The following is a 26,898-nucleotide window of genomic DNA, read 5'->3' as shown; positions in this document are numbered from 1 at the left end:
CCCGTTCATGCTGGGTTTTGTGGTAGGGAGAGGGAAAGATCTTGTGAGATTGGGTTGGCCACATCGTGGGTTCTCGCAAAAACACATGCCCAGTGGCTTTCATTCTATGGGAGAGGCTGTCAAGAGGATTTTAAAGCTCCAAAATCACACATCCAGATATTCTCTAACCATCGAGGGAGACGTGAACTATCACACACACACTGGTGCTGCATCCGGTGAGGCCAAGCCCTTCCCACTCCAACCTCCCTAAACTGGTTCATCAAAGGAGAGGCTAAGGATCTTCAAGGTCTTGGCAAAAGGACCAGGAAGGCAGGCTCCTCCAGCAGCAAAAAGAATGACAAAGGTAGTGCCTATCACTGTGAACTCCTCTCCCCAGCACTGGCCATGACAAGGCCTTGGTGGATGCTGTCAGACCTTCTGAAGGGACTCCCAAGGACCCAACAGGTGGGGAAAGGCCCCCAGAAAGGATGAGCTTCTCTAGAAGAGCACTGTCTTGCCTGACTCTGCTTGCTGAAACATGACGATAAGGAACTTCCAACGAGCTTCACTCTTTCCAACTACAAGACCTACTCCAAGAACCGTACTGCATTCTCCAAGAGGGAAGGTCGCTGGAAGGAAAAACCTGGGGTGGCTGAGGGATTCTTGTGTGATGGGCGTGTCTGGCTGGATAATGCCCAACGGATTTGAGTCCGTCTGCCAGCCGTACGCACAGGCCATTTCCACCCCACCCGGTGTTCACTCACCAGGACTGGCTGCATCTCACAGAACACCAGGAGGGAAGCCAGCTCGATATCTTCACTGTACCCGTTCTTCAGAGGAACAGATCTGAATCCTGCGGAACGGAAAGATCATGCAAGGGGAGGCCATTCATATCAGACCTTGGCGTTCTCGGGCACAGCCAGGGCTAGGGTGTCCAAGGAGCAGACAGGGGAGTGTCCCAAGCTGGGGGCTGACTTGATGGAAACCGGAGGTCCCATCCTGATGGTTAGGGACATGGGCTCCGGAACGCAGCCCTCACAGACAGGCCCGCACAGAGAAGGGGGTTAAAGATTCATGCAGAAATGAAAATGAATCACTCAAGAGAAATCAAAACCTCCAGAACATCACACACTGAATGCAGAGTGACTACAGCGATGCTTCACGTTCTTGAATACTCCTGAGGCCAAAAGACTCAAAGGAGTAAAGCTTCCTTCACAACCCCTCCCTTCATGTCTGCTGTTAGGAGGGGGAGGGGGCAGTGTTTTATCTTTAAAGATTTCCAATAGCAGGAGATCTGTCCCTTGGCGATCCAGAGCAGTATTGATCCTCTGAAAGCCTTTCTCTATTTATAATTAGAACAGTCATTTAAATGTTTCTTATTATTTAGGGGATGGTTGAGGTACAGCTGACTTTTTCCCCCATTAGGTAATGTTTAAGACAACACATCTCAAAAAAAAAAAAAAAAAAAGACATCTCAAAGGTTGATCTGTCGTCTTGTTTTAGTAAGAACAAATACATACTAAAAATTAAACTCTCGTTCCTACCCCCCTCATAACCCCTTATTCTAGAAGGCGCACTTTTTTAAGCAGGTTTCATGCCCCATGTGGAGCCCAACGTGGAGCTTGAACTCAACCCTAAGATCAAGACCTGAGCTGAGATCGAGTCAGACACTTAACCCAATGAGCCACCCAGCTGCCCCCAGAAGAAGCCACTCTGAACGGTATCTTCCCGACATAGTCTACGGTCTTGAGTTGCTTTAAAATCACTACCGATCATACCCTAACCTAAGCGGTTCCGAACCTTACAGCTTCCATTTACGCTACCTTGGAGGTTCACATTGTGGTCCTGGTTTGCCTGGAAAGCTTTTATTTGCACTCTACCCGATTCTCCAGGACAAGCAATGCCTACATTGGGGCACTCCCTCTACTTCCTCGGTGTCTTCCACCATTCAGGTTTCTGGCTTGTGTGATTATTATTATTTCTCTTGGAGAATGTTTAAAGGTACCATAGGATTCCTCTCTCTCTCTCTCGCTTCCCACTGTTGATGAGGTCATGCAAGCCTATACCCTCCCTCTCCTTCGTCCCCTTAATTTTATCAGCTTTACAGGACAAGCGTCTAAATAATACAGCTGACCCCTGAACAACGTGGGTTCCAGCTGCAAGGGTCCACTTATATGCAGGTTTTTTTCAAAATGTACAGTACTGTAAATGTATTTTCTTATAACTTTATTTTTTTTAATGTTTGTTTTTGAGAGAGAGACAGAGTATGAGCGGGAAAGGGGCCGAGAGAGAGAAAGATAAAAAATCTGAAGAGGCTCCAGGCTCTGAGCTGTCCACACAGAGCCTGATGCGGGGCTCGAACTCACGAGCTGTGACATTGTGACCTGAGCCAAAGTCTGACGCTTAACTGACTAAGCCACCCATGCTCCCCTCTTGTAACTTTCTTAACGGGGTCTTTTCTCTACCTTAAGAATACAGTATAAAATACAAAGTATGTGTTGACTTTGTTATCGGTAAGGCTTCCAGTCAGCAATAGGCTATTAGTAGTTAGGTTTGGGGGGGTCAAAGGTCATATGTGGATTTTTGACTGCTCGACAGAACGACGTCCCCAACCCCCACGCTGTTCAACTGTATTTGTGTTGCATTTTGTAACCATAATTCTTGCACAGAGGGAGACTTGGTTACAGCAAAGCTAAAATCCTATTACAAGGGCCACTTGTACACCCATCACCTACATCCTCCCGTTCACCTTTTACTCTTTTTGTTTTATCACACTTAGCCATCCCTGCATCTAGCACACAGGTGTCTTCATCTTACTTGGAAATATATATACAACTGTATACTTCCCCTGAATGCGTCCGCATGTGTCTCATGGACTGGCGCTCGAAACTGGTTTACAGTGTTCTTAGGATTTAAAATTTGTGCATTTCACTGTGTGTAAATTTTAAATGTCCAGTGCTCCCCTCCTTTTGACTGATCTTCCCTATCAGTTTTTTTAAGCTTATTTATTTATTTTGAGAGGGAGAGGGAGCAGAGGAGAGGGAAAGAATCCCAAGCAGGTTCAGCTCTGTCAGGGTGGAGCCTGACGTGGGGCTCGAACTCACAAACCATGAGATCATGACCTGAGGAGAAACCAAGAGTCAGACGCCTGACTTCCTCCTCTGCAGGAAGACGCCAAATGAGCCACCCACACGTCCCTCTATCAGGGTTTTTGTTGGCTTAATTTGTCCTCTCATTTTCAAAAAACCTCATGGGACATATAATCCTCAAATGGCACATATTTGAATGCATCCATTCTTTTTTATAATTGAGTGACAGTTTGAGTATAAAACTCTCAGGTGACACTTTTCCTTGCAGGATTTTGGGGACGTTGCTTTCCATGAATAGTGAAGTGTTCTGACCTAGTCTCTGCTTCTAGGTGATGTGATTCCTTTTGTTGTTGTTGTTGGTTTGCTGGTCTGTTTTTTTCCTGGCTACCCACAGAATTCCTACAGTCCAGCCTGGACCCCCTCCAGCTTTAATGTTATGGGAATCTTATTAAATGCAGACTCTAACTGGAAGGCTGGGGTGGGGCCTGAAATAGAGCTGATCTGTGGACAATGTGGAAGAAATCTGTCTGGGTGTTGATCGACTGTCAGAACGTCCTGGGCTGCTGACAGCTTCCGGGTATGGGGAAGGCTATCGGGTCGCCCCTGCACTCCAATGAGCGGGTGGTGCCATTCTGTTTAGAGTACATGTGCCTCCAGATTGGGAGGGGGCGTGCCCTATGCCCACGCCACCGCCCCCCCCCCTTTCAATGCCCAGGTCTCATTTCCTGAGCAGCCTTCATGCATCTTGGGGTTAGGGTGGAAAGGTGTTGCCCAGTTTCACCAAGAAACAGTGTGGTGCTGTTTTGTCCTTGTCGGCTTGGCTGTCGCCATAGATACACAGGAAACCGGAGACATGATCTGAGGCAGGCTCAGAATTTTGGCTTATTAGGAGTAGGGGAGGCCTGCAGAGGAGGAAGGAAGTCACTCCTGGGTCTGCATCCCAGTTCTGGTCCTACAGGTGTGTGACCTTGAGCAAGTCAGTGAACAGCTCCGGGCCCTAAAGTGCTCATGCTTAAGAAGCAGAGAGGACAAAACCTCTTTCACGGGACTGCTGCGAGGATTAGAGAGTTTAAGGCACAAAGCACAATAAACGCTGTTTTGCTTCCTTCCTGTGCTCCATCTGGCTCAAAAGCTTAAGTGCATCCCTAATGACAACGGGCAGAGTCTATTTCTGAGTTCAGAAGGCCCCTGATGCACAAAGGGATTGTTCACTTCATGCCTCCCTGGGACATGAATGTGCCAGAGGTCACTGGACCCCACAAGGGAGCAGGGGAAGGCTCCGTTCTTTCATCATCCCTGACATACTGCTATTTGTGTTTTAAACCCCCAGGCTGGGGCGCCTGGGTGGCTCAGTCGGTTAAGTGTCCGACTTCAGCTCAGGTCATGATCTCGCGGTCCGTGAGTTCGAGCCCCGCGTCGGGCTCTGTGCTGACAGCTCAGAACCTGGAGCCTGTTTCAGATTCTGTGTCTCCCTCTCTCTCTGACCCTCCCCCGTTCGTGCTCTGTCTCTGTCTCAAAAATAAATAAACATTAAAAAAAAAATTTAAACCTCCAGGCTAAGTCATAGAATTTTCTAGATTAATTGATACTGTTTAGTGGCTGGGAAGGGAAGGTTCACTAACTCTGACCTCTCTCCATGACATCACAACCCTGTCTGTGCAGGATGGGTCCAGGGGGAGGTGGGTTAGGAACAAGCAAACGGTTACTGTAAAAAGAAGTCCATCCTAACCCTTAGGTAAAGGGCACATTACAAAATTGCACCTTGACTGCCGGGTTTAAAGTAGTTTACAGTGTGGGCTCGCTAAGCAAGAGGGGATGTCGAATATCAGATGCCAGGGACTTAGAGGAAAGTATGAAGACATGGTTTCTAAGTTCGGATTTGATCTACTCCTTTGCTTCGGAATTTGTTTCCTGGGTGATAAGATAGGCAGCCAAGCTCAGTCCTTTCCAGGTGCCACCTGAGGAGCTCCCTGAACGTGCAACTTCGGGGCCCCACCCCAGGGGAGTCGGAGCACCCCGGGATGGGCCCAGGAACCTGCATTTTCCACCACATGCCCCAGCTGGGCAAGGGCCCGGCGCCGGAAATGATCCGATTTATGATGCTAAGAAAGGTAGAAACTGAGGGAATATCTGATATGTTTCAAGTTTGGAATCCTTGAAACCTTGGGATCCTTGGGGAACCGTGACCTCATGAGGACTCCAGAAGGATCTAGGGTCTTCTGTCACATGCCTGAGAAATACCGAGGAAGGGGGCAAAGGGAATTCCACATGGAACGAGGGACTATTTGTCAAACATTACATAGCAAGTCCAGCAGGAGAGCAGAGAAACTGTCTACAAGAAGAGCCACCTTTACAGAGCAGCATGAAGCTCTGAACCCCCTCCCCAGGTTGGGGGGGGGGGCGGTAATGGGACTCCATTTCCTAGTTCTTAAGAGCTGGTCACATGTCCCAGCTTGGCTTGGTCACAGGCAGACCCCATAAGACCCTTCAAGAGGCACGAAGGAGTTTGGCTCAGCATAGAAGAAAGTGGTAGCAGTGGGAGAAGTCTGTCTCCTGGGGACTCTCTAAGCCTCAGGAAGAGGCAGAGTTGAGAGCATAGCTCACAGCTGCTCAGGGCCTTTTTCTTCCCCCCCAGAGTGCAGTGCGAGCCTGGGGGAGGGCAGGAGCTGCCCTCACCCTAAGCCCCTAGCCTTTCAGAATGAAATCAAACTACACTACTAGATGGGCAATTCCCCAATAATCCAACTTTGCACACAGGCCGGACCGTGAAGGGGCCCAGCCTCCCCACCTTCCCTGGTCTCTGTGCCAAATGGAGGCTGTCCCCATGGTAACAGCCACATGGTCAGCGGTCCGAGCCACCCAATCAGTTTGGCAACAATTTAATAGAAACCAGGAGGCGTGCTTTTTGGTTCTTTCTAAAGCCAGCAGCACAGACCAAAAATGATGCTAGCCCAAACCGACCATCTCAACTAAAACATCTTCAGGGCGACTGGGTGGCTCAGTCGGTTGAGCATCTGACTTCGGCTCAGGACGTGATCTCACGGTTCATGGGTCTGAGCCCCCCATGGGGCTCTGGGCTCACAGCTCAGAGCCTGGAGCCTGCTTCGGATACTGTGTCTCCCTCTCTCTCTTCCCCTCCCCGGCTCTCGCTCGCTCTCTCTCAAACATTAAAAAAAAAAATTTTTTTTTAAACGTCTTACCTGATTTGATTCCTTTGATGGGGTAAGTGGCATGAGCGAGGAAGTTAGGATCACTGAACATATCTTCCTCGTAGACCACAAAGCGCAGAAACGCGAGGTTTGGGTCATAAATTTCAAAGGTCACCTTCTCCTGTGTTGGAGCCCAAACGGGGCTTAGGCCATTGTCATCTGGAAGGAGATCAAGGCTCAGCTGAGGCCCCATTCAACCTGCCCCCTCCTGGTAAAACTGCCTCTCTATCTGTCAGCTCTGAATCTCCTTAGCATCCTGTAAACATATCTATGCGAAGATCTAAGAAATATTTTCTTCCCAGAAGCACTTCTGGTAAAGCTGCTCTGAGGTCTGGTATTTGGAGAGCAGAGAGAAGAGACCACACCCCCTTGCTACAGCAATGATCTCAGCTCCCCCGGGTATGGAAGGGGCAGGACAGCAGGAACAGGTCCATGTGGAAGAGATCACAGAGGGAAGAGCCACACTCCACATCTGGTGAGGGAGGGGGGTCTTGTGAACCAGCCTCCTGGCTGTCACCCCCTGAGAAATGCCAATGTCACAGGTACACACGTGAGTTCATCGGGCTGTCTTACCAGGGCCAGTGAGCCCAGGCCTTAAAAATTGACAGTTCCTGGCTTCCACTGGAAGAGCAAGCAAGCATTTCTCTGGGCCTCCCTTCCCTCTGAAGGATAAGATCACCCATGTTAGGCTGCAGCCTCTGGGTTAGCCACACCCTCTGTGTCTCTGTCCCTTAGCCTTGGACACAAGCCTAACTGTGTAGATAAAGTGGGCAGGGAGGGGGGGTATTGCCCAAAGGGGAGCACCCCGGCATCATTGCATAGGGGGCTGGCCCAGGACTCCCAACACAAAGAAACACGGCATTGGGTACCAGCCCACCTAGTTAATCACAGTGCCCTGTGTATCCCCACTTCCCCGAGCTGAACTGTAGCGGGCACAGGGGATGAAAGGGAAGATGTGGACAATAGGAACGTGATGCAACTTACTCACAACTGTGGTCTTAAACTTGTTGTTGTCATATTCAGCCCCACAGATTTCCACCTCCACAAAGGGACATGCGATGCTTCGGCCAAGTTTGGGGAGATGGCGAGCCCCGAGAACCTAGGGCACCAAAGGTAAAAGCTGCAGTTCTCCCCGATCCATCCTGGGAAGCACGGACAAGTTCTATATGGGTGGCGTCGCACGGGGCTCAGTCTGGGTTCTACAGTCAGACCAGATGAGGTCCAAGCCAGCCACAGTTTCTTCACTGAAACCCTAACAAGCCTCTGCAGTGGTTGGGAAAATGGGGCTGGAGAACAGGTGTTAGGGAGAAGCCAGGATCGGATCCCCCAGGCCATCATTCTCATGAACCTCCTGAGCACAGAAATGCATCGTCCCTGTGCCCAGGGAGAACCTACAGAGACATCCCAGGAAAGGAGAGGGGAGAAAGTGGTATTCTTTAAAAAAAAAAAAAAAAGACTTTTTCATTACATATGCTTCATTTTTTTCCTTCCTTATGAGACCACCTGCTGAGCCCAGTAAGAGATGGACCTCCTACCTCACCCCCAGGAGACCTGGGGTGGTGACCAAGTCCCCTCCCTACAACCCGTGGGTGTGCCATAATTTAGAAGCTGAAACAGTGACTGGGTGTTGGTGGTTTACACAAGATGACAGGTGTCACTGGGCAGAGGCCTGAGTTACCTTGACTGTCAGAGTCATCAAAATCTTCCGCTGGGATTCGGGTGGCATGGGGTCGTACTTCTCCGTCCTCATGCTCTCGGGCTGCAGAACGTAGCCTGTCCGCCCGTTGAGTGAGAACAAGGCTTGATTCATCTGCATGTACTTGTCTGGGAAAGCAAGGGAAGGGCAGCTGTGAGTGAGGCAGGACGAGGCCACCTCTTGGGCCCGAGGCACTGGGTGGGGCGTCATTTTAGCTCTCTCCAAAAATAATTTCAGGCAGTGGTTAAAATATGCGTTTCAAAAAAGGTCCCGACTGGTGAATACCATCCTAAGTATGACAGTAAAACACCTACTCAACGCTGAAGATTTCTTAGAAAAGCATTGGGGTTAATTTTAAAATTTCACTTAAGACCTGTTGCAGAAAGAGAAATCGTTCTAATTCAAATGACAGGGGAAGATCCACACATGAAAGCAATCTGATAATGCGTACTATAAATACCTACGCCCTGTTCGAGAAACAGGGACAGTTCGCAAAAAGAAAACACTTAGTAAAAACATGGTTCACGTTACGCCTAAGGTAAGCGCTCAGTATAACGTGACCGTCGTACTGGCAAAGATTGAAAAGTTAGATAAAACTGAGCTGAAGTTTCAGTGAAAAGGTGTATTCAAACGTTTTCTCAATTTGCGACCCCCCCCAGTCCCTCTGGAGGGCGGCCTGGTGAGGTGTCTGAGCTCAGGCGTTGCTGGACTTGGGTGTTCACTGGGTTTCCTCTGGAAAGGTTGGTCCACATGCCAATGCTGTAGGACCTAGCCTGTACTTCTGAGAATTCCGTGCCACCGAAGGGCTCCGCCATCTGGGAAGTGGTGCTCACAGAAGGTTACAGAAGTCAGGGCTGTCTGTAATGAGGGAGAGGACCTCAGTGCGCCTCCATGGGGGCACCAGTTGAGTAGATGAGGGATCCATTCAATGGAACCCCCCTACGCAGGCATAAAAACAACATAAAGGAGACTCCTGGTGAATAGCTCTGTCAATAAAAGAGCACAGCACTGTGATTTCTGCTACCATTTGCGGAAAAAAGTTTAGCATGTGGGTTTCTCTCAGCACGGAGTATCTCTGTAAGAGTCTGAGCATGAAACGCTCAACAAAGGATGGGCCAGAGAAGAGTTCACTAAAGACAGCCACAGAGCACCTGCATGCAGCTGTGCCTGAAGCTGTCTCAACGCCTAGACCTTTTCATTACATGACCTCAAGTATTTCCTTTCTCACTTAAGCCTCCCTGCTCAGCATCTGTCTCTGCAATGACAAGTGTCCACTGCCCCTGTCATGGCTCCATTCAGCTGATGGGCCTCACGCTAGCGTGCTGGTTGAACCTGGACAGTTCCTGGGACCACTCGTGCCTTCTAGGATAGCATGTCACACTGGTGGCCCCAGCGGACCGAGCCTGGAATGATGCGACCATCCCTGCTCCTTTACCTGGAGTCTGGAAGTTGAGTGCCACCATCTGGGAGCCACACAGCCAGAGGCGAAAGGGGTCGTAGTTGGAGGAGTCCACCCTCTGTCCCTTCGGGTAGACACGGGTCAGGCCCTTCTGATTGTACTTGAGGAGGTCGACCGGTTTCTGTCTGACGACACTGTCAGCCTTCGTCTCCACGAAGGAGCGGATTTCTCGGAAGTCGGGGTTTTCTGCACACAGAGAGGGAGTCCCAGTTTATCCTGTGCCTCGTGCATTTTCTTAACGTTTGGTACAACAGCTGGATACACAGGATGTAAACCAAAACCAGGAACCTCAAGGCCAAGACAGTCAAGTGGTTATGATGCCATTTCCATAACCAGTACTGGTATGGGTCCCAGAGTTCCCCCCTACCTTCTAGTCTCGATTGGTGTAACTTACTTCTTGTTTAAAACCACCAGCAGCCTTGTACAAGAAAACACAAAGGTGGTATGGTTACAGAAAGGGGGGCAGTAGGGAGTGGCCGCAGTAATCAACGGTAGGACAACATCTGAGGATGTGGTTTCCTCAGCCAAGAGGTCGTGGACCCAAGACGAGGGAACCAGGCACCGTGGAGGAGGGAGAGTCAGCTGCCTGCAGGCAGGGAGGTGCCAGGAGGGGGTGCCCGGAAGGGGAGAAAGAACAGGACAGAAACGTGTAACTACGGTGGTGGCCAGCCCATCAACACGCGGAGTCTGGCCGAGTCTGGTTCTGAGCTCTGCTACCCTTCCCTGCAGGTGGAGGTGCCCAGGGACCCTCCTGGGGAGCAAGTTCTTGGACCAGTTAACTGGGGTTAGTGCTGTTCCTCTGGTCCTCGGTCCTGGACTCAGATTCTTGAGATCAAAGAAAGGGGGAAGATAAAATGAACGGGATTTTAATAGGTCAGAGAACTTGCTCCCTTGGCGACTGTGAGAAGATTGTTATCTGAATCCTTCTGTGGCCAGCTGAATGGCCCCCAAAGGCATCCAGGTCCTTATCCCTGGGGCCTGTGACTTTGTAATATATCTGGCAAAGGGACTTTGTGGGTGTGATTCAATTAGAGAGCTTGAAAGTTGAGGGGATCATCAGGCCTCTCAATATAGGGTCCATATAATAGGGAGATTGGGGAGGTTTGGCCACAAGCCCAGGAATGCTAGCAGCCACCACAAGAGGCAAGTCCTGGATTCTCCCCTTGAACTTCTGGACGAACAGGGCCCTGCTAGCACCTGGACTTCAGCCCAGTTGACACTGATGTTGGACCTCTGACCTGCAGGACTGTGAGTTAACAAATAGGTGTTGCTTTTAACCACCAAGTCTGTCCTAACTTGTTGGACCAACAGTGGGAGACGAATCCACCCTCAGAGAGGGTTTTCCTCCTGAAGGTACCCGAAGGGCCTGTTTTGGCTGCATGCTCTGAGAGCACGTGAGAAGGAGCAATGGACCTCTCTCACTTTGTCTTCTGACAGCACCTGACTTAAAAAAGGAAACCAGGGTGTTCAGCCAAGGGAGGAGGCAGGGTCAGAGGAGACGGTACCTAAATTGTCCTTGGTCTTGCTGGTCGGCTTGCAGTAGACTACCAGGTCCGAGAGCTCGATGGCGATGGACTGGTTCTTCTCCCAGTACTTCATGTTGTTCTCCTGTCGGAGCCAGCCCCTGGCGTCAGCCCGGAAGCTTCCCCACTGCCCTGGCCCCCCTTGTCCTCCCGGGTGCCCCTCCACACTCAGATCTTTAGTACAGTTGGATGCTTTCCTTTGCCCTGCCCTCCAACGTTGCTAAGTTGTTTCCACCCAGGATTGGGGTCCAGCTCAGTCTCTGGGCACAGGACGGGGTGGGAGGGGGGCTCCCTTTTGTCGGCACTCTCCTCCACCCTCTGCTCTCAGGCTCCTGCCCCATCCATTCCCCTAAAGCCACCCCAGCAAAGCTCTCCAAGCCCGTGTTCTCATGGGTGCAGTACATCCTGGTTAGAACTTGCTGTCCTCACACCCTTGTCCCTGTGACGTGCCCCTCCCCGTGCCATTGTCCCCCTGGAGGCCGCACTGTCCAGTCCGTCTCCACGTGCACAAGGATGAGTGCCTGCCTCCCCCCACACCAGCCAACTCTCTCCCGTCTCACCAAATTCTGACCCTTTCTTGCAATGACAAAGGGGGAGCCTTGAGAGAAAATTAGATGCAGGCGAAAACTGGGGCCACTCAGCTTCAGGCATCGCACGCTAAGTGCAGGGGGGCAGTTGCTGAAGGTAACCTCCATCTGCCCCAAGAGGGGGAGTGGTGTCCATTTTGCAAAGAAACCGAAGTATACAGAGGTTGAGTGGCCTCCACGGCGGGGCGGTGACAAGACCAGATGCTTATGCACTGGGCCTCACCCCGTCCCTTCTCTGTCATCTTTTTTAAAGGGCCCCAGAGTTCACCTCCCCAGTCCCTCTGAACCACAGCAAGGACCTCCTGCTCCTCACCCTGTACCTCCCCCCATCCTTCCTCTGCCACTCCATGAGATCTCTCCTTCCACACTCCACCTCAAGCATGCCTGCTCCTGGAAGTCTTCCTGGATAACTCCAGCCAGGATGAGGACAGGGATGGTGCCATTCACCAGCAGTGCCCACCCCTGTCCCCACAGACACATGTGTGGGTAGCAAGTATTCAGGTGACCAGGGGTGATGTGGTGAGAGGCTGAAAAGCACCTGGTGTAACAGCAGGAACTGGAACCAGACACTGGTTCACAAGTTGGCCCTCCGTTGACTGGTCATGGCCACTGAGCACATCGTATAGTCTCTCTGTGCCTCAGTTTCCACAACAATAAAAGGAGGCTAACCAGAGGAGTCCCCTTCTAGAGTACTGAGACTTAAGCAAAGAACCCTTTGCACCCCACCAGGGGTATGGGAAACGACCAGTGGGACCAGAGTGCCCCCCCGCCCCGCCTCCCCAGTGACCACAGAATCACATCAGACAAGGGTGGGTGAGGCATGCCACGCCTGTCTCGAATTACAGAAACTGCCTCACAAAGCACAGAGCGATGACAAGCCATGGGTGTCACTTTTTCCCAACCTCAGCAGAAAATGATGTCCATTCAAGACCAAAGACCCATTGCTGCATCAAAATTGTGTAACAATTACTCTCCAGACCTGTAGGCTGCACCCACTGGGCTCTCTGAGAACCTGAAGGCACAGCTTCCCTAGTCCGTGCCCGGTCTTTTGCCATCCACCGTGAAATCGCAGAGCCCTGAGCAGGGTGTCAGGGACAGACATGACCATAGGGCTGGGGCGAGGAGCCCCCGGCAGTGAGCTGAGCATTCATCGTATTGGTTTCCCCAGCGCCGCCGGGGCAGCTGGGGAGAAGGGAGGGATGCAGTGGTTTCTGCTGACTGCTGTTTTCTTAACCTTCCCACATCATAATGAGAATTAGCAGACGTAAAATCCAATTAAGGAGGAATGTAGATCAAAGGCAGAGAACAGGAGCCTTGAAGAGCCAGGCTTGATTTCAGAAACCTTCATGTGAGGACAGAGAGCCTTCAAGTAACTCTGCATTTTTCACCACTAAAAGCAGGGGAGAGGGCCAGGATGTACCCCACAATCCATCCGTGCCGTAGGGGACTCGGGGGCCTGAGGGCTGCAGGGCACAGCTGCTCACCGTCTCCCGCTAGTGTTTTCTCCACTCCTGGCCAGGCTGGGGGTGGGGAGGGACCCAAAGACTAGAAGATGCTCAGGACGCCAACATCACATACTAACGGTGCCGTACGATCACGATGACCACCATTTACCCAGGATGGGGGACAGCTGTACAAGATCGGAAGAACTCATCTGAGTTCCACATCAGAGGCACCGGAGGGCAGAAGGGACGCCCCCCAGCAACAAAAGCAGGAGTAGCCGTGTTGGCCACAAGCTCGGGGCTCATCCCAAGTGCCTGGTGATGGAGTGACAAGCCTCTAGTCCCTGACTAGACTCGAGCACAAGGAAAGACCGGGCCACTAGGGGGGTGACGCTCCCAGTACATGGGAGAAGGAGACTCATCAACTGTAACCAGGCATCACAGGGACCCACAGAGTCCTGGCAGAGCTTAGAAATCGGTCCTTTGGGTCAGTATCTGCCTTAGAAACAACTGGGCACGTGGGAACCCTACAATTTCTTCCCAGGTCTGTGGCCACAAGAAAGAATGGATGGTACTTGGTCCATCCTCCAAGATACAGCAAGTGTCCCATGTCTTCGTGGTAGGACAGAGTGATGCTGAAGGACTGTTCCCTGAGGTCTGCTGTGTGTCAACCCCGGGACCCACTGCTCTTCATGCATCATCTCATTTCATCCCTCCCTCATCTTGTGACTGAGGGACTGGGCTCATCTGACAGATAAGAAAACTAAGGCCTAGAGAAATGTGGGTCCAGCCCTGCCTAATTCTCAACCTCCTGTTCTCACTCAGAACGTGGCCCTTCTCAAAACACCTCCAGCCTAACAAGAGGGCTCCAGTTAGGATAAATGCTGAAAGGTCTACTTCTATCTGGAGCCCAGGTTCCTCCACAAGAAAACAAACTTGCAGAGGGACAGAAGGGGGTAGTGTTGAGCACAAGGGGCCACTATGGGTCCAGGGGCCTGAGCTCAGGAAATGCCTCCTATGGGGGAGGACCCAGGCCGTGCCGAACGGTATTGACAAACAAGAGAACATTCAAAATGAGGAACACCGTACTTTCTCGTTCAGATAGGGCCAGCCAGGCCCCAAATATCCAGTTACGGCTCCACACACGCCCGGCCTGCTGAGGGTTCGAACGAGACCCAGCTTTCCCGGAGACCACCAATGGCCCTTTCCCCTCCATGATGGTGGGCACTCCTATGGCCCAAACCAGCCCCCAGCCCCAGCAAGTCTTCCCTCAAAGGGAAGACCCGACCCAGCCTCCGCAGAGGGAGCCCAGATGAGCCAAGCACCTACCTTGGTGTCCATCTTCCAGGTGATCTCCCGGATGCTCTGAAACCACTCAAAGAGCTCCTCGACCCTGTCTGTGGCAAACTCCACCGGAGGGTCGCCTTGCTTCTTGGGCTCCAGGATGAACACAAACGCCTTCTGGTTTTTCCCCTGCGGGGCTTTCACTTTGGGAGAGAATAACGAAGTCTTGAGCAGCCTCCCGGAAGGCCAGACGGCACGCGGCCCAAGCCGCCTCTCTCACGAACCCAGCCAAAGTGCCACTGCCCCAGCTGTGGTCAGCGTGGACCGGGGCATCTGCCTTAGGGTGGGCGGGGTCTGGCCTCTTTACCTACATCACAGCCTGGGATACACAGCAGGCCGAGCGGCGTTCTCCCAGGAGTTCTGTCTGCACCCTAAGCCCCCGTACCTGCAAATGTGACCTGACTTGGAAATAAAGGATCTTCGCAGATGTACTTAAGGATCCTGAGAGGAAATCACTCTGGAGTTAGGATTTCTAAATACAACAACTAACGTCCTTACCAGAGGTAGGAGAGGGAAAATTGAGACACAGACACAGGAAAGACGGCCCCTGAAGACAGAGGCAGACATTGGAATGGTGCAGCCACAAGCCAAGGGGTGCCAAAGATCTCCAGGAGCCACCAGAAGCTAGGAGACAGGCATGCGACAGACGCTCTCTGCAGAGAAAGTATTTTCTAGAAAGAAAATTAAGGCCATGAGAGGAGAAATTATCTGCTCAGTAACCTCACTGGCTGAGCTGTCTGAGGTCTTCTGTGCCAGGTAACATCCTAAAGCACATTACATGTGCCGTCTCTTAATCCTCATCCCACCCTTTTGGGGGTACCACTCTTCTATGTATGTGGCAGGAGAGGACAGAGAGGCATTGATGGGGAAGTAACGCATGGAGGGGCACAGAGCTGGTAATGGCAGCGCTGAGGCTCAAAGCAGACCCTGCTCCAAGCTCCCTCTGGATAAACCCGGGGCCATCCCCCTGTGCTCTGCAAACGTAAGGCAGATGGCCTAACGGCAGTGTAGGTGAGCGCCCTGCCCCGCCTCATCTCTTAGCTGGCCGTAGGACCTCAGCCGGGTCCCACGGTCAGTGACGGGCGTGGGCTCCTCCTCTGGGAGTAGGAACACGGACTCCGTGTCCTGTGCCCAGCTAACGGCTGGATGGACTGCAGCCGCCTCCCCGCCTGGGGCTCTTCCGAGGCGGGGCCGTGGGGGACTTGGGTGGCGATCCACGCTAAGACCGTGTGTGCACGTACCGACGTTATAGGTGTTGAGATCCAGTATTCCTCTGCAAAGAGACCCTAAGGGATTGTCTTCAATAATCTGTGAGGAAACAAGACATAACTCAAGTTACTCTTAACGGGAATAATAAAAAGACAACCAGTTTCCAAAGCGCACCGTTTAGCAGAGACACCGCCTGCAGAACTCTTTAAAATGCATTTTCATTACAGGATCCACCCGTGGGGAGAGCGCTAAATAATGAAGCACGCTGCTGACGGGGACTCAGCCGTGAGCGGGTGCCAGCAGGTCCGCCAGTTCATTTTCCAATCTGTAAAAACAAGCCGTCTGAATTCCGGAACGGGTCTGGAAGCATCGCGCTGGGTCTGGTTCCAAGACAACGTCCTAGACGCGCATTCAGACGTGGCTGTGAAAGGGGACCGTCCAGCCTCCCGGAGCCCAGCTCGAGAGCCTTCCGTGGCTTCTCAGGTCCTCGGGGAGCAATGGCCGCACTCTGAGATCTGTCTGAAGGGCCGTCCAGGCCCCGGCCAGCCTTCCAGCTCCCCCTCCCACCACACGTTCTCTGTATCCCAGGGTCCACGTGCGACAGAGAACGTCTGGGTCTCAGGACAGCTAGCAGACCTGCATCTGCCCCCTGCTTGTAAGGCCCGCCCCCACCCCACCAGGCCAAGGCCGACTGGGGGGTAAGGGCCACACGGGACAGACGTGGTAAGGGGTCACATCCCTGCCACAGGCCCGGCGTGCCGGACACAGCCACGTTCCCACCACCACACCTTCCGTGAGGCTGTGCCTCCTGCCCGGTTTCCCTTCTGCCTGTCCTGCTACTGATCTCCAACTGGACTTCTAACACTCAAACGCACATTACTCTGTGCAGCCCTCCCAGAATGCCCCAACTCCCTGAGGAAGTTCCTTGGGCTTGGAAAGGCCTTAAGGTGCTCATTACGACAAATCCTTCCTCGGCCCAGTGTTGTCACCTGACAGCGGATGTTCTTTAGGCCTTCGGGGCAAGAGGAGGCTGGGGGACAGACACCAGGTTGGCAGTGTCACCACGAGGGCCTCAATTCACTGCCACTCAAGACCACCTGCTTACTCACACCAAGCACGTCCCGAATGTCTGGCGACCAAACTAAATGTGTTTCATTTGCAAGCTGCTTTAAGCAAAGGACAAATTCCCCGTTTGGCCATTTTCACTCCGGAGGGACCTGTCCTGCATATGCAAAGCCTTCCAGCCCGGCACAACCTGATTAAAACATGACAGGCTTGTCACAGTGACTTTCACCCCCAACAACTCAGGGGACAATCCCGACTTCCCTGTCACCCCGTCATCCCTGTTCCGGTGCTCCACAGGGACCACACAGCAGCATGTGTGACGGGAACCCACGGAGACGGCTCCCCGGATTGCTGAGAAGCTGGGTCCGCAGGGGTCCCTGTGTGACAGTCCAGACTCACCTGCTTTTCCAGTTCTTCCACATCGACCGTTGAAATGTCCTCAACATAGTTGGATGGGAAGTATTGCTGGATCCTGGTCCCATAGTCTCCTTTCCACCTGGAGAAAAACAGAGGGCATCAGAGGGCCTTCGTGGGGCAGAGTTAATCACTGTGGGTCAGACCCCAGCTGCCGGCTGGGGAGAGGCAGCAGGTGGCCAAGCGACCAGAGGCCGCGGTCATTATCTGTGACAACAGAACATTTCAAAGGGGTCATCGGCTTTTTTTATTTTTTTATTTTTTATTTATTTATTTTTTTTTTTCCAACGTTTTTTATTTATTTTTGGGACAGAGAGAGACAGAGCATGAACGGGGGAGGGGCAGAGAGAGAGGGAGACACAGAATCGGAAACAGGCTCCAGGCTCCGAGCCATCGGCCCAGAGCCTGATGCGGGGCTTGAACTCACGGACCGCGAGATCGTGACCTGGCTGAAGTCGGACGCTTAACCGACTGCGCCACCCAGGCGCCCCTCATCGGCTTTTTTTAAAACAGCAGTGAGTGAGCACAGGGTCAGCGCCCTCCCTACAATAGAATTCTAACGTTTGGTCAAAGACACCAGAAGTTTCAGTGCTTCACGTGGACGTCAGAGGCCATTTGGGACAAAAGCTCAAGTCTAGAGCATTCCCAACCCCACTTCAGGGAGGGCTGTGAACTTAGGGATAAGGACGGGGTAAGGAAGGTTCTGGAGTCCTACAGGCTGGCATCACATTCCGGCTCCACCGCCAACTACATAGGTGCTCTGTGCCCCAGACTCTCCATCTGGAAAATGGAGATAATCCAAGTGCCTCCCTCAGAGCATTTTTTTTTATGTTTATTTTTGAGAGACAGAGCGAGAGAACATGAGCAGGGGAGGGGCAGAGAGGGAGGGAGACACAGAATCCGAAGCAGGCTCCAGGCTCTGAGCTGTCAGCACAGAGCCCGACCTGGGGCTCGAACTCACGGACAGCGAGATCGTGACCTGAGCCGAAGTCGGGCACTCAACCGACTGAGCCACACAGGCGCCCCTCATATATGTTTTTTAAAGGTTTATTTATTTTTGAGAGAGCGAGAGGGGCGGGGGAGACACAGAACCCGAAGCAGCTCCAGGCTCCTAGCTGTCAGCACAGAGCCCGACTTGGGGCTCCAACTCACAAACCTTGAGATGGTGACCTGAGCCGAAGTCGGGCGCTTAACCCACTAAGGCACCCAGCTGCCCCCTAGCCTCAGAGGACTTTATTGGAACCACAGGGCTAAGCACATGCTGAGCAGTTTTAACAGCATCCAGTATACAGTAAGTGCTCAAATAACGTTCTTGTTACTCAGCTAAAATACCACCCCCCCCCCAACCTTCTTGCCTCCTCTGACGGCACTGATAACAAGGAACATAACTGATCTCTGTACGCGTCTCAACTCCACTAAACTGCGGTCACCTCCAAGATTCTCCCCCGAAGCAGTGCCCAGGCACGCAGGGCTACTCCCTCCAAGTGTCCTCCTGTAGGCACACTCTGCAGCCAGGAGGCTCTTTCCAGAACCTATCTCTGACCTCACCACACCCACAGCTGCCAAAGTCTTCAGAATCAAGCCCAGACTCTTTCACCTGACCGCAGGCACTCTCGGACCTTAACTCCTGTCTGTGACTCAAAGTTGACCCTCATCCCAGACCACCTGTCACCTCCACCCTTCTGTCCCTGCCATGCCGCCTAGCTTCCATGCCTCAGTCCACGCCCTTCATATCTAGCTTGTGCCTACTAACCATTTAAGACTCAGCTCAGGAATGCCTCTTCCAGGGAGCCTTCCCTGACTGCCGCCTAGGCTGAGTGTTCTTCCTCTGTGCTCCATGGCATCTGTCCCCACAGCTGTGGAAGCAGTGTGCACCTTTCATATAACTTCTATCTCTGTCTTCCCCACTATGTGAGACCTTTCTCCATCTTACCAAATCAGTACTCGGGGGTGGTGGGAAGCACTTAGTAAATGTTGACCTGAATCCAAGCAGAGGGAGGACCGATCGTCCCATGGCCTGGTGGAAATACAGGTTTGCCACACACCCACCTCACCTCCATTTCTCCAGACCCATTTCAGGCAAACACTGGCTGTATTCAGGGTGACTGAAAATACTGTTTGCCCCAAACTAGGCAGGCCATACCTGTGGTCGAGGTACAATTGTTTAAAAAAAAAAAAAAACTTTCTAAAAAATTATTTATTTTAAGAGAGAGACCATCCCAAGCAGACTCCACACTTCCAGCACAGAGCCCAACACGGGGCTCGATTTTGCAAACCGTGAGATCATGACCTGAGCTGAAATCAAGAGTGGGATGCTTAATCAGCTGAGCCAGCCAGGCACCCCCAGGGGTCATTATTAACAATCCCATTCCCTTCATTCTCAAAGGCATCCCAGTTTGGACAAAACCCCCACCATTTTGGAACTAGGCTGGGAGGATGCACAGGAGAGTGGCACAGTGACAACACCCCACTAGGTGGTGCCATTGCCACCAGACAAAGTTGACCCACAGCCCCTCACCAATGCCACTTACACCAGCACCTCAGTTCACCTCAGGAGCCCTGGAAATGACAAGCACCCCACCTTGGACGTGTGCAAAGGCAGGAGAGCTGTGCCTCGCATGGAAAAGTGTGTGATTTAAAGACGTCCCCTGGGGTCTACCTGCTACTTGGTCCAAGTCACCCACACAAACGGAACGGGGACCTCAACAGAGGCAGGGTGCAGAAAGGGGCATCGTGGACCCAGGAGAGACCCGGGTTCTGGCTGTGCCCCTCAGGGAGAGGCGGGTACACAACACGGCTGGCAAGCTGCGGCTGGGAGCCTCACAGAGGAGCTCCAGGGTCTCCGTGGGGAGGCCACACGGGAGAGCTGAGCCCCAACCCCAGCTTCAGCAGATCGCTCTGTTGTTAACCTTTTTTTGACGCTGGGGATCCAGGGAAGATTTGGATTAGAAAGAGGGCATCTCGAGGCTCCTAGGTGGCTCAGTCGGTTAAGCATCAGACTTTGGCTCAGGTCATGAGCATGCCGTTTGTGAATTTGAGCCCGTGTCGGGCGGGTTCTGTTCTGACAGCTCAGAGCCTGGAGCCTGTTTCAGATTCTGTGTCTCCCTCTCTCTCTCAAAAATAAAAAAAAATTAAAAGGAGGGCATTCTCAAAAAGCAAAACAAAGCAACAACACGAAAACAACTTTGAAAACCCCTGAACTTAGTACCTGAGTCAAGTCAGGAGTAGGGGCTCTGGAATCAGAAGGCCTGGCTTCAGATCTCAGCCTGCTGTGTGGCCCTGGACAAGTTACTGTATTTATCTGTGCCTCACAGTTTCCTCACGTGTACGATGCAGGGGTAACACCAGAACCTCTCAGGGCCACTGTGTGGGTTTATAGGAGTTATTTCAGATGAAGCGCTTACGATGGTTCCTGACATAAAGAGGCACTCCTATCAAGCTGCCATTCAGATTTCTCTGTCAGGTCCAGCTATCTTGTGGGACAAAAGGATGCTGCGCTTGTGAATTGAGTCCCTGGGGGTGCTCGTGGTTACAAACAAGTTCTTATCGCTTAAAGGGAAAAATAGTCCTGCAAAAACACCTGTCTAGGGACTTATGGATGGGCAGCACAACTTTTTTCGATTTTTGCCCCAGGTGAAAAGAGAGAAAAGGTCATTGAGCCCCAGCATACCCAGGTATCTGTGACCTAAAAACGTCCCTGCTTCAGTCGGGGGTAGGGCCGCTGCACAGGACTAAGCATCAGCGGAAGAATCTGAACTCAGAAGAATACGCAGGCTTGTGTCGTGGGAAGGACCTGCACTATTTAATAGCTGTACAACCTTGGAAAGCCTCATTTGCCATCTCTGTAAAGTGGGGAGACCCACAGTCAACTCCGAGGGTTGTAATGAGAATCTGGTGAGACCATGTATGAAAGCAAGTGACACAGAGGAAGGGCTCGGTAAGTGGCCGCTGCTGTTATAACTAAAATAATCTTTAATATGATGTGAAATATGGCGGTTTATCTGCTTTTCTGAATACAGCATGTATCAAACCACCTTCCCAGGGAGGGTACAAGAGTCAAAGCCAGCCCGGAACAGCAGAGAAAGGGCGTCAGAGCTCAGCCAGGACCCGAGTCTCACTGGCAAGAAGGGACAAGTCAAGTTCATCCAGCAAGCAGCCCAGCCCCCTCAGTCTTACCAGCCCCAGGGCTCCTTGGAGACGTTGTGAATGAGGGCCCCACGGCAGAAGCTCAGCTCATCGTTTCGCTTGGCTTTGTAGTCATACAGAGCTTTGACGGTCCTCTGAGGCTTTGAGGGAAAACAAGAAGGAGAAGGTCAGGCTGGGCGACACAAGCAGAGAGAGAGGTCTGCGTTGGTTCTGCTCTTTAGGGAACAGGGAGCTTCAGTCCAAGGTTACAACACCATCTGCTGGCAAAGAGCTAGTAATGCATTGCCAAGGAGCTCCCAAAGTCACCAGGGAGTGTGGATGAGGACCGGCTCCCCCAAGGTCAACCAGCGGCTAAGTGGCTGAGCTCAGAAATAAATCAGTTACGACCATAGTTCATGCTGGTCTTCTGTAAGAAGCAACATGGGTTCTAGGCGGACGTAAGGACACATTTTCCCCCATCAACCTCCCAGGCCACTGCCAGGCTCCAAGGTGCAGCCAGTGGCAAAGGGAGGTGCCATAGAGTGGCTTCCACGAGGAGCCAGTCTCCAGACTGACAGAGGGCAGGAGGAGGCCTCATGGCAGGCCCCCCACGAACGAGAGAAATAAGCTGTCCATCAGGTGACCAGGTTGGCAGACGGCACAACAAAATGACTAAGAGCAAATGCCCCCGAGCCAGACCACCTGGGGCCACGTTCCAGCTCTGTACCTTGCTAGCTATGCTGAGGGCACAGAAACTGTACCCGATGCATGGGATTAATGGGCTGTCAAGTGCTTAGAACAAGGCTTGATATGTGGCCATCCACCCAGACGCGTCCCCTATTACGACTGATATAGTCTTTCCAGTTCCAAGAACTCCTCCCAAGGAAACGATGCAAAGAGATGCCCAAAGCCTCACAGGTGACATTCCTTTTAGTGTTAACTAGAAGGACAAAGACTAGAGATGACGTACACGGCCACTGACGGGGACATAGCTAAACCGGCACAGCCACCCAGAACATTCTGCAGCATGAAAAACCCATTCTTTTTTTTTTTTTTTTAAGTCAAAACCGCAAGCCATGTATTTTACCTCAATTACCTGGCCTACCAGTTTGAGCCAGAACAGTCACGAGGCAAATCAGCAAAGGAGAAATCCACACAGGACAAGCAGCAAGGGAACAGAGCAGAATAGAAATGGCAAGTGTGGGTGGTGGGGATTGTAAAATACGTCTCCATGCGGGCAGAGACCCAGGAATGCAGACAGCGACCGGGTTAGGAGGGTGAGACCAGGGCTAATTATTTTCCTCATCTTCAGCGTGGGTTTTTTTTTTTTTAATTGTTCAACCGTTTTCCATCATAATAACAGCGGTAATTTTTTTTTGAGGCGCTCGCCATAGTCTGGCAGTCGGCGATCAAATGCAGCCACGGTCGTGTTTTACTTGCCTCACTTATAGGATGATTTTCTCTGCAACTTGGGTTAAAATTTAAAAATGGGGCAAATTCACATCAAGCACCTGGATGATTGGTGTGCCTTGAGAAATCAGAAAAGCTGGCCTGCTCTCTGGAAAGGCAGCCATCAAGCGCCAACGGGCACAGCTGCCTTCGAGATGGGGTGTGAGTTCCTCAGTTTACCACAGTCTCCACCATCCCGACACCTGACTGACACAAGGTCATGTCATTCTTATTACCAAAGCCTTCTTCCCGATAAAAGTCCTCTCATAATTTCACACACAGCCCATGTGTCCACATCCTTCCAAGCCTTCATTTCTTGCTGAAAAGGATTTGCATTGGCCAAAGATTATAAATTAAAAAAAAAAAAAGAAAGAAAAGAAGCTCGTCTCTGGATTTCTACAGAGCCCATCATCAGGGCCCTTTCCTTAGCAAGACATGTACTGCGTGCCATATCCAACCCTGCCCCGAAAGAAAATTCGCCATCATTCTTCCTCTGTGGCTCAAACTCTATGTGAGATGGAACCAGAACGAGGAGGGGCTGGGGGCCAAGAGTAAAAACCCGCCCCCCTCCCCGCTACACCGAGTGAAATCACACAGCAGCCAGGGTGGGAACAGGAGATAACGTGCACGCTGCAAAGGGGTCACTGAACCAAACGGAATTCATAAACACCACGGGCTCAGTCAGTGAGCAAGCAACATTTGAAAGATTTTTAATTAGAAGCTGTTTGGCCCAAAGGTGGTTCATCAAACCTCAGAATTTTAGCAAGGCGCTGTTGCTTTTGGGTAGAATTCTATTAACCTCTTCCCGGAAACTAGATTTCACATTGTCAATCATCATTTCTTCTCAAAAAAAAAAAGGGGGTGGGGACGGGAAGCGAAGTTTGCCCAAATGTTCCCTTGCCCTGTTGTAGCTGGGAGGGGACCCCATGCCATGCCAGGGACCCGGTAATGGTGTGAATTACAAGGCTGGCTCCATACCATGGACGGGTTGATTTCACTGGGATCCACATACATCCTGCTGACGTCATAGAGGGAGTTGATATCTCGTTCCTGGAAAAGAACAGAGCGGAACAAATGGAAGCATCCAAGTTCCTGGGGCAGCCCGACACAAAACACGGGTTCCAGGCAGCTCTCTGGCACAAGGGTTGAAACCTCACAGTTCAACTCCTGCCTCCTGGCAGAGATGGTGAGAAGCCCGAACTCGGAAACTTGCCCCCCGCATGAGAGAGGGCCCTAGGCCGGCCTACCGTGTGCCAGGCCCTACACTCCTTTGTGAAAACACAAACCCTGGGACCCGGAGGCGTGCTGCCACTACCTCACGGCCCACAAGAGCCCTGCGTCCATGTCTCCCTGACCCACATTTCGAGTCGGCAGCTGCAGACCGGCCCCCGTGGAACCATTTAGATGATGGGAACTGGCAAATGCCATGAACCCAGACAGGTCACATTCACCAGCACACCCTGGAGACCCTGCCTGCCCTCTGATGTCGGTCACTGTCCCTCAGGGTCACCGCAGGGCTTGTGCCGTGGCTGCTCCCTCGACCTGGAACTGGCTTCCTCCGTAGCTCCCCATGGCCCAATCACTCCCTGTCAGGTTTGGGCTCCTGTTTTAAGCTTCTCAAGGAGACCTTTTCTGAGCTCTCCGGCTCAACCCAAAGCAGCACCCAACCTCACTGTATCTGCCTCACTGCAATCCACGCTGCCGGGGACATTTTCTGCACGTGACTGCAGGCCTGTCCTGAACCTAAATCTCCCGAGGCAGACTTTTGTTCCCCACACTCCCAGTAGCTTGGACCAGTCCTGGCTCATGGTGGCTGTATCCTAAATCTCTCCTCAATACATTACTGAATCCACATGACAAGAACAGAAACATGGTCATCTGATCAGGTCCGTTCTCCACTCAGAACAAAAGCCGGTGTCTCACAGGGGCCAACCCAGCCCTGCACCATGCAGTCCCCCATAAGCCCCATCCTTCCTTAATTCTTGTCCCACTCTGGCTCACTCAATTCCGGCCACACTGGCTGCTTCTCTGTGCCTCCAGTCACGCCCTCACCTCAGGACCTTTGCACTCACACAGGTCCTTCCCATAGTGGCACGGCTCACTCCTTCACCAACTCTGGCATCTGCTCAAATGACTCCTTCTCAATGACCTCTTTCCAGAGTACCCTCTTAGCACCGCAGCGCCTTCCCCGTCACTCTGTATCCACTTCTCCACCGGCCCAGTTTTTCTCTACAGCACGGGTGGCCACCTGATACGTGATGTGTCTTCTTCGTCTCACTTACTATCTGGTTCCTGCCCCACTAGACCGTACGCACCATGAGGGCAGGGTCTCTGTCCCCAGGACCTAGGGCGGTTACTGGACACGTGAGAAACGCTCAACAAGGGTCTGCTGAATAGACACGGCACCACATCACGGGGGAGTTGGGCGCCTACCATATTATAGCGCTCCAGCAGCTCAGGCGTCACGGGATAGCGCAGCCGCATCTTCCGGTACAGCGCGTGCTTCTCGTAGTAACTGACCAGCTCGACGAGGCTCTCGAAGTAGGCAGAGGTCCCCAGCACAAAGTGCCGGCCGTCCCGATGGATGCGGCAATGCTTTACTTTGCCCCTGGCCCTGGAGAGGGAAGACGGCAGGGAGCTGAGGCGCCGAAATCCACAACACCAGACAATTGTTACGCAGCCCTGCTAACTAGCAACAACCTGCCTGTCCATCCTCAGGGAACCAGAGAAATAAACAGGGTACGGCAGTCCTGTGAAGCACACGGATCTTTTCAAGACAGAAACACAAGAAGAACCTGTGCCTCACAAGAGATACTGCTAGTTCCTCTCGTCTGCCCCCTCCTCCCCAATTACAGGACTTGACTTTGGGAAGGTACTGGTGTCTAGAGCAGGGTTAGCAAACAATGGCCCCAAGGCCAAATCTGGCCCACATACCACACCCACCTGCCCCACTGCTGCCCTCACTTTTGTAAATAAAGTTTTATTGAAACACGGCCCCCCGTTCATCCGTTTACATATGGCCTGGGGCTGTTTTCACTCTACAGTGGCCGAGCTGACAGGAGCTGGGGTAGCGACCACGCGGTCACAGGGCCTAAAATCCTCTCCGTCCTTTACAGGAAATGTTTGCTGATCTCTACTCTAGAACTCTGGGATTTGAGGCCCAAATCCTTCAATCTTATCTTCAGTGCTCCCAACTACTGGAACGATGAGGTGTTTTGTTTTGTTTTGTTTTTCCCCAAAAGGAAAACAAGTCTTTTATCGCCTCACCCAGTTGAAACATGAGGTCAGAAAAATCCAAAATGGACAACAATCTTCGGTCTTACCAGCTTTTATCAGCAAGAACAGAAGCCTTTAGGAAAATAAGTTCTGATCTCAACTTTACAGCCCAAAGCATCTTGTCAAAACGTTCTAAAGGCATAACTACTATGGGCGAGCTACTTATCTTTTAAGATTTTGCACCTTGTGTTTTCATTGTTTTAAAAAAACACATCCTGTGAAGCCACTAATTCAGTAAGTCTTGTAAAAAAAAAAAATGCTCTAAGACTTCTGCCTCAGTGGCAGAATAGTTGCAGGAGTATTTTATTAAAAAGTTGCAAGATGAAGCTATACTATGATCCTATCTGTATTTTTTAAAAATGGAAGGGAAAACGATGTATTTTCCATAGGTACGTGTTCATGGAGGAAATTTTTTTTTGAAGTCCACACATGATAACAGTTAAGAAAGTGTGTTTTCTTACAGGACAAGGACCCAGATGAGAAGGACCACAGGGGGTTTAGCCTTCACTGCAATATCTTAATTTTTTATTATTTTTTTAATATTTATTTTTGAGAAAGAGTGCAAGTAGGGGAGGGGCAGAGCGAGAGAGGGACACAGAATCTGAAGCAGGCTTCAGGCTCTGAGCTGTCAGCATAGGGCCCAATGTGGGGCTTGAACTTGTGAACTGCATGAGCATGACCTGAGCTGAAGTCAGACACTCAACCAACTGAGCCACCCAGACACCCCTTAATTTTTTTTAGAGAATGTATTTATATAGCAGCGCCTGGGTGGCTCAGTTGGTTGAGCATCCGACTTCAGTTCACGTCATGATCTCACAGTGCGTGAGTTCGAGCCCTGCAACAGGCTCTGTGCTGACAGCTCAGAGCCTGCTTCCGATTCTGTCTCCCTCTCTCTCTGCCCCTCCCCCACTTGTTCGTTTTTTATCTCAAAAATAAAATGAAAACATAAATAAATAAATAAATAAATAAATAAATAAATAAATAAATAAGAATATATTTATTTAATAAAAAATTTTAAACTTTTGGGGTTGC

At 51.6% G+C, this 26,898-nt stretch overlaps 1 protein-coding gene across 6 annotated transcripts in view; it reads right to left on the bottom strand.

Moving 5' to 3' along the window:
* The window catches only part of PLCG2 (phospholipase C gamma 2), a 156,570-nt gene that overhangs the window by 23,728 nt on the left and 105,944 nt on the right, over positions 1-26,898 (bottom strand). For 5 of the 6 annotated variants that reach the window (XM_058706654.1, XM_058706656.1, XM_058706659.1 and 2 more), the window contains exons 20-31: positions 25,024-25,204; positions 23,569-23,640; positions 21,193-21,302; positions 17,002-17,098; positions 15,570-15,636; positions 14,314-14,471; positions 10,938-11,040; positions 9,409-9,618; positions 7,956-8,101; positions 7,262-7,376; positions 6,269-6,436; positions 744-832 (exon numbers count right to left, since the gene is read on the bottom strand). In XM_058706654.1, the coding sequence (XP_058562637.1) occupies positions 744-832; positions 6,269-6,436; positions 7,262-7,376; positions 7,956-8,101; positions 9,409-9,618; positions 10,938-11,040; positions 14,314-14,471; positions 15,570-15,636; positions 17,002-17,098; positions 21,193-21,302; positions 23,569-23,640; positions 25,024-25,204 (1,516 nt within the window). The other variant, XM_058706660.1, reaches the window with a different exon arrangement.

Source organism: Neofelis nebulosa, chromosome 17 (genome assembly GCF_028018385.1).
Source record: "Neofelis nebulosa isolate mNeoNeb1 chromosome 17, mNeoNeb1.pri, whole genome shotgun sequence".
Lineage (NCBI taxonomy): Eukaryota > Metazoa > Chordata > Mammalia > Carnivora > Felidae > Neofelis > Neofelis nebulosa.
This window is presented reverse-complemented; position numbering and strand designations above follow the sequence as displayed.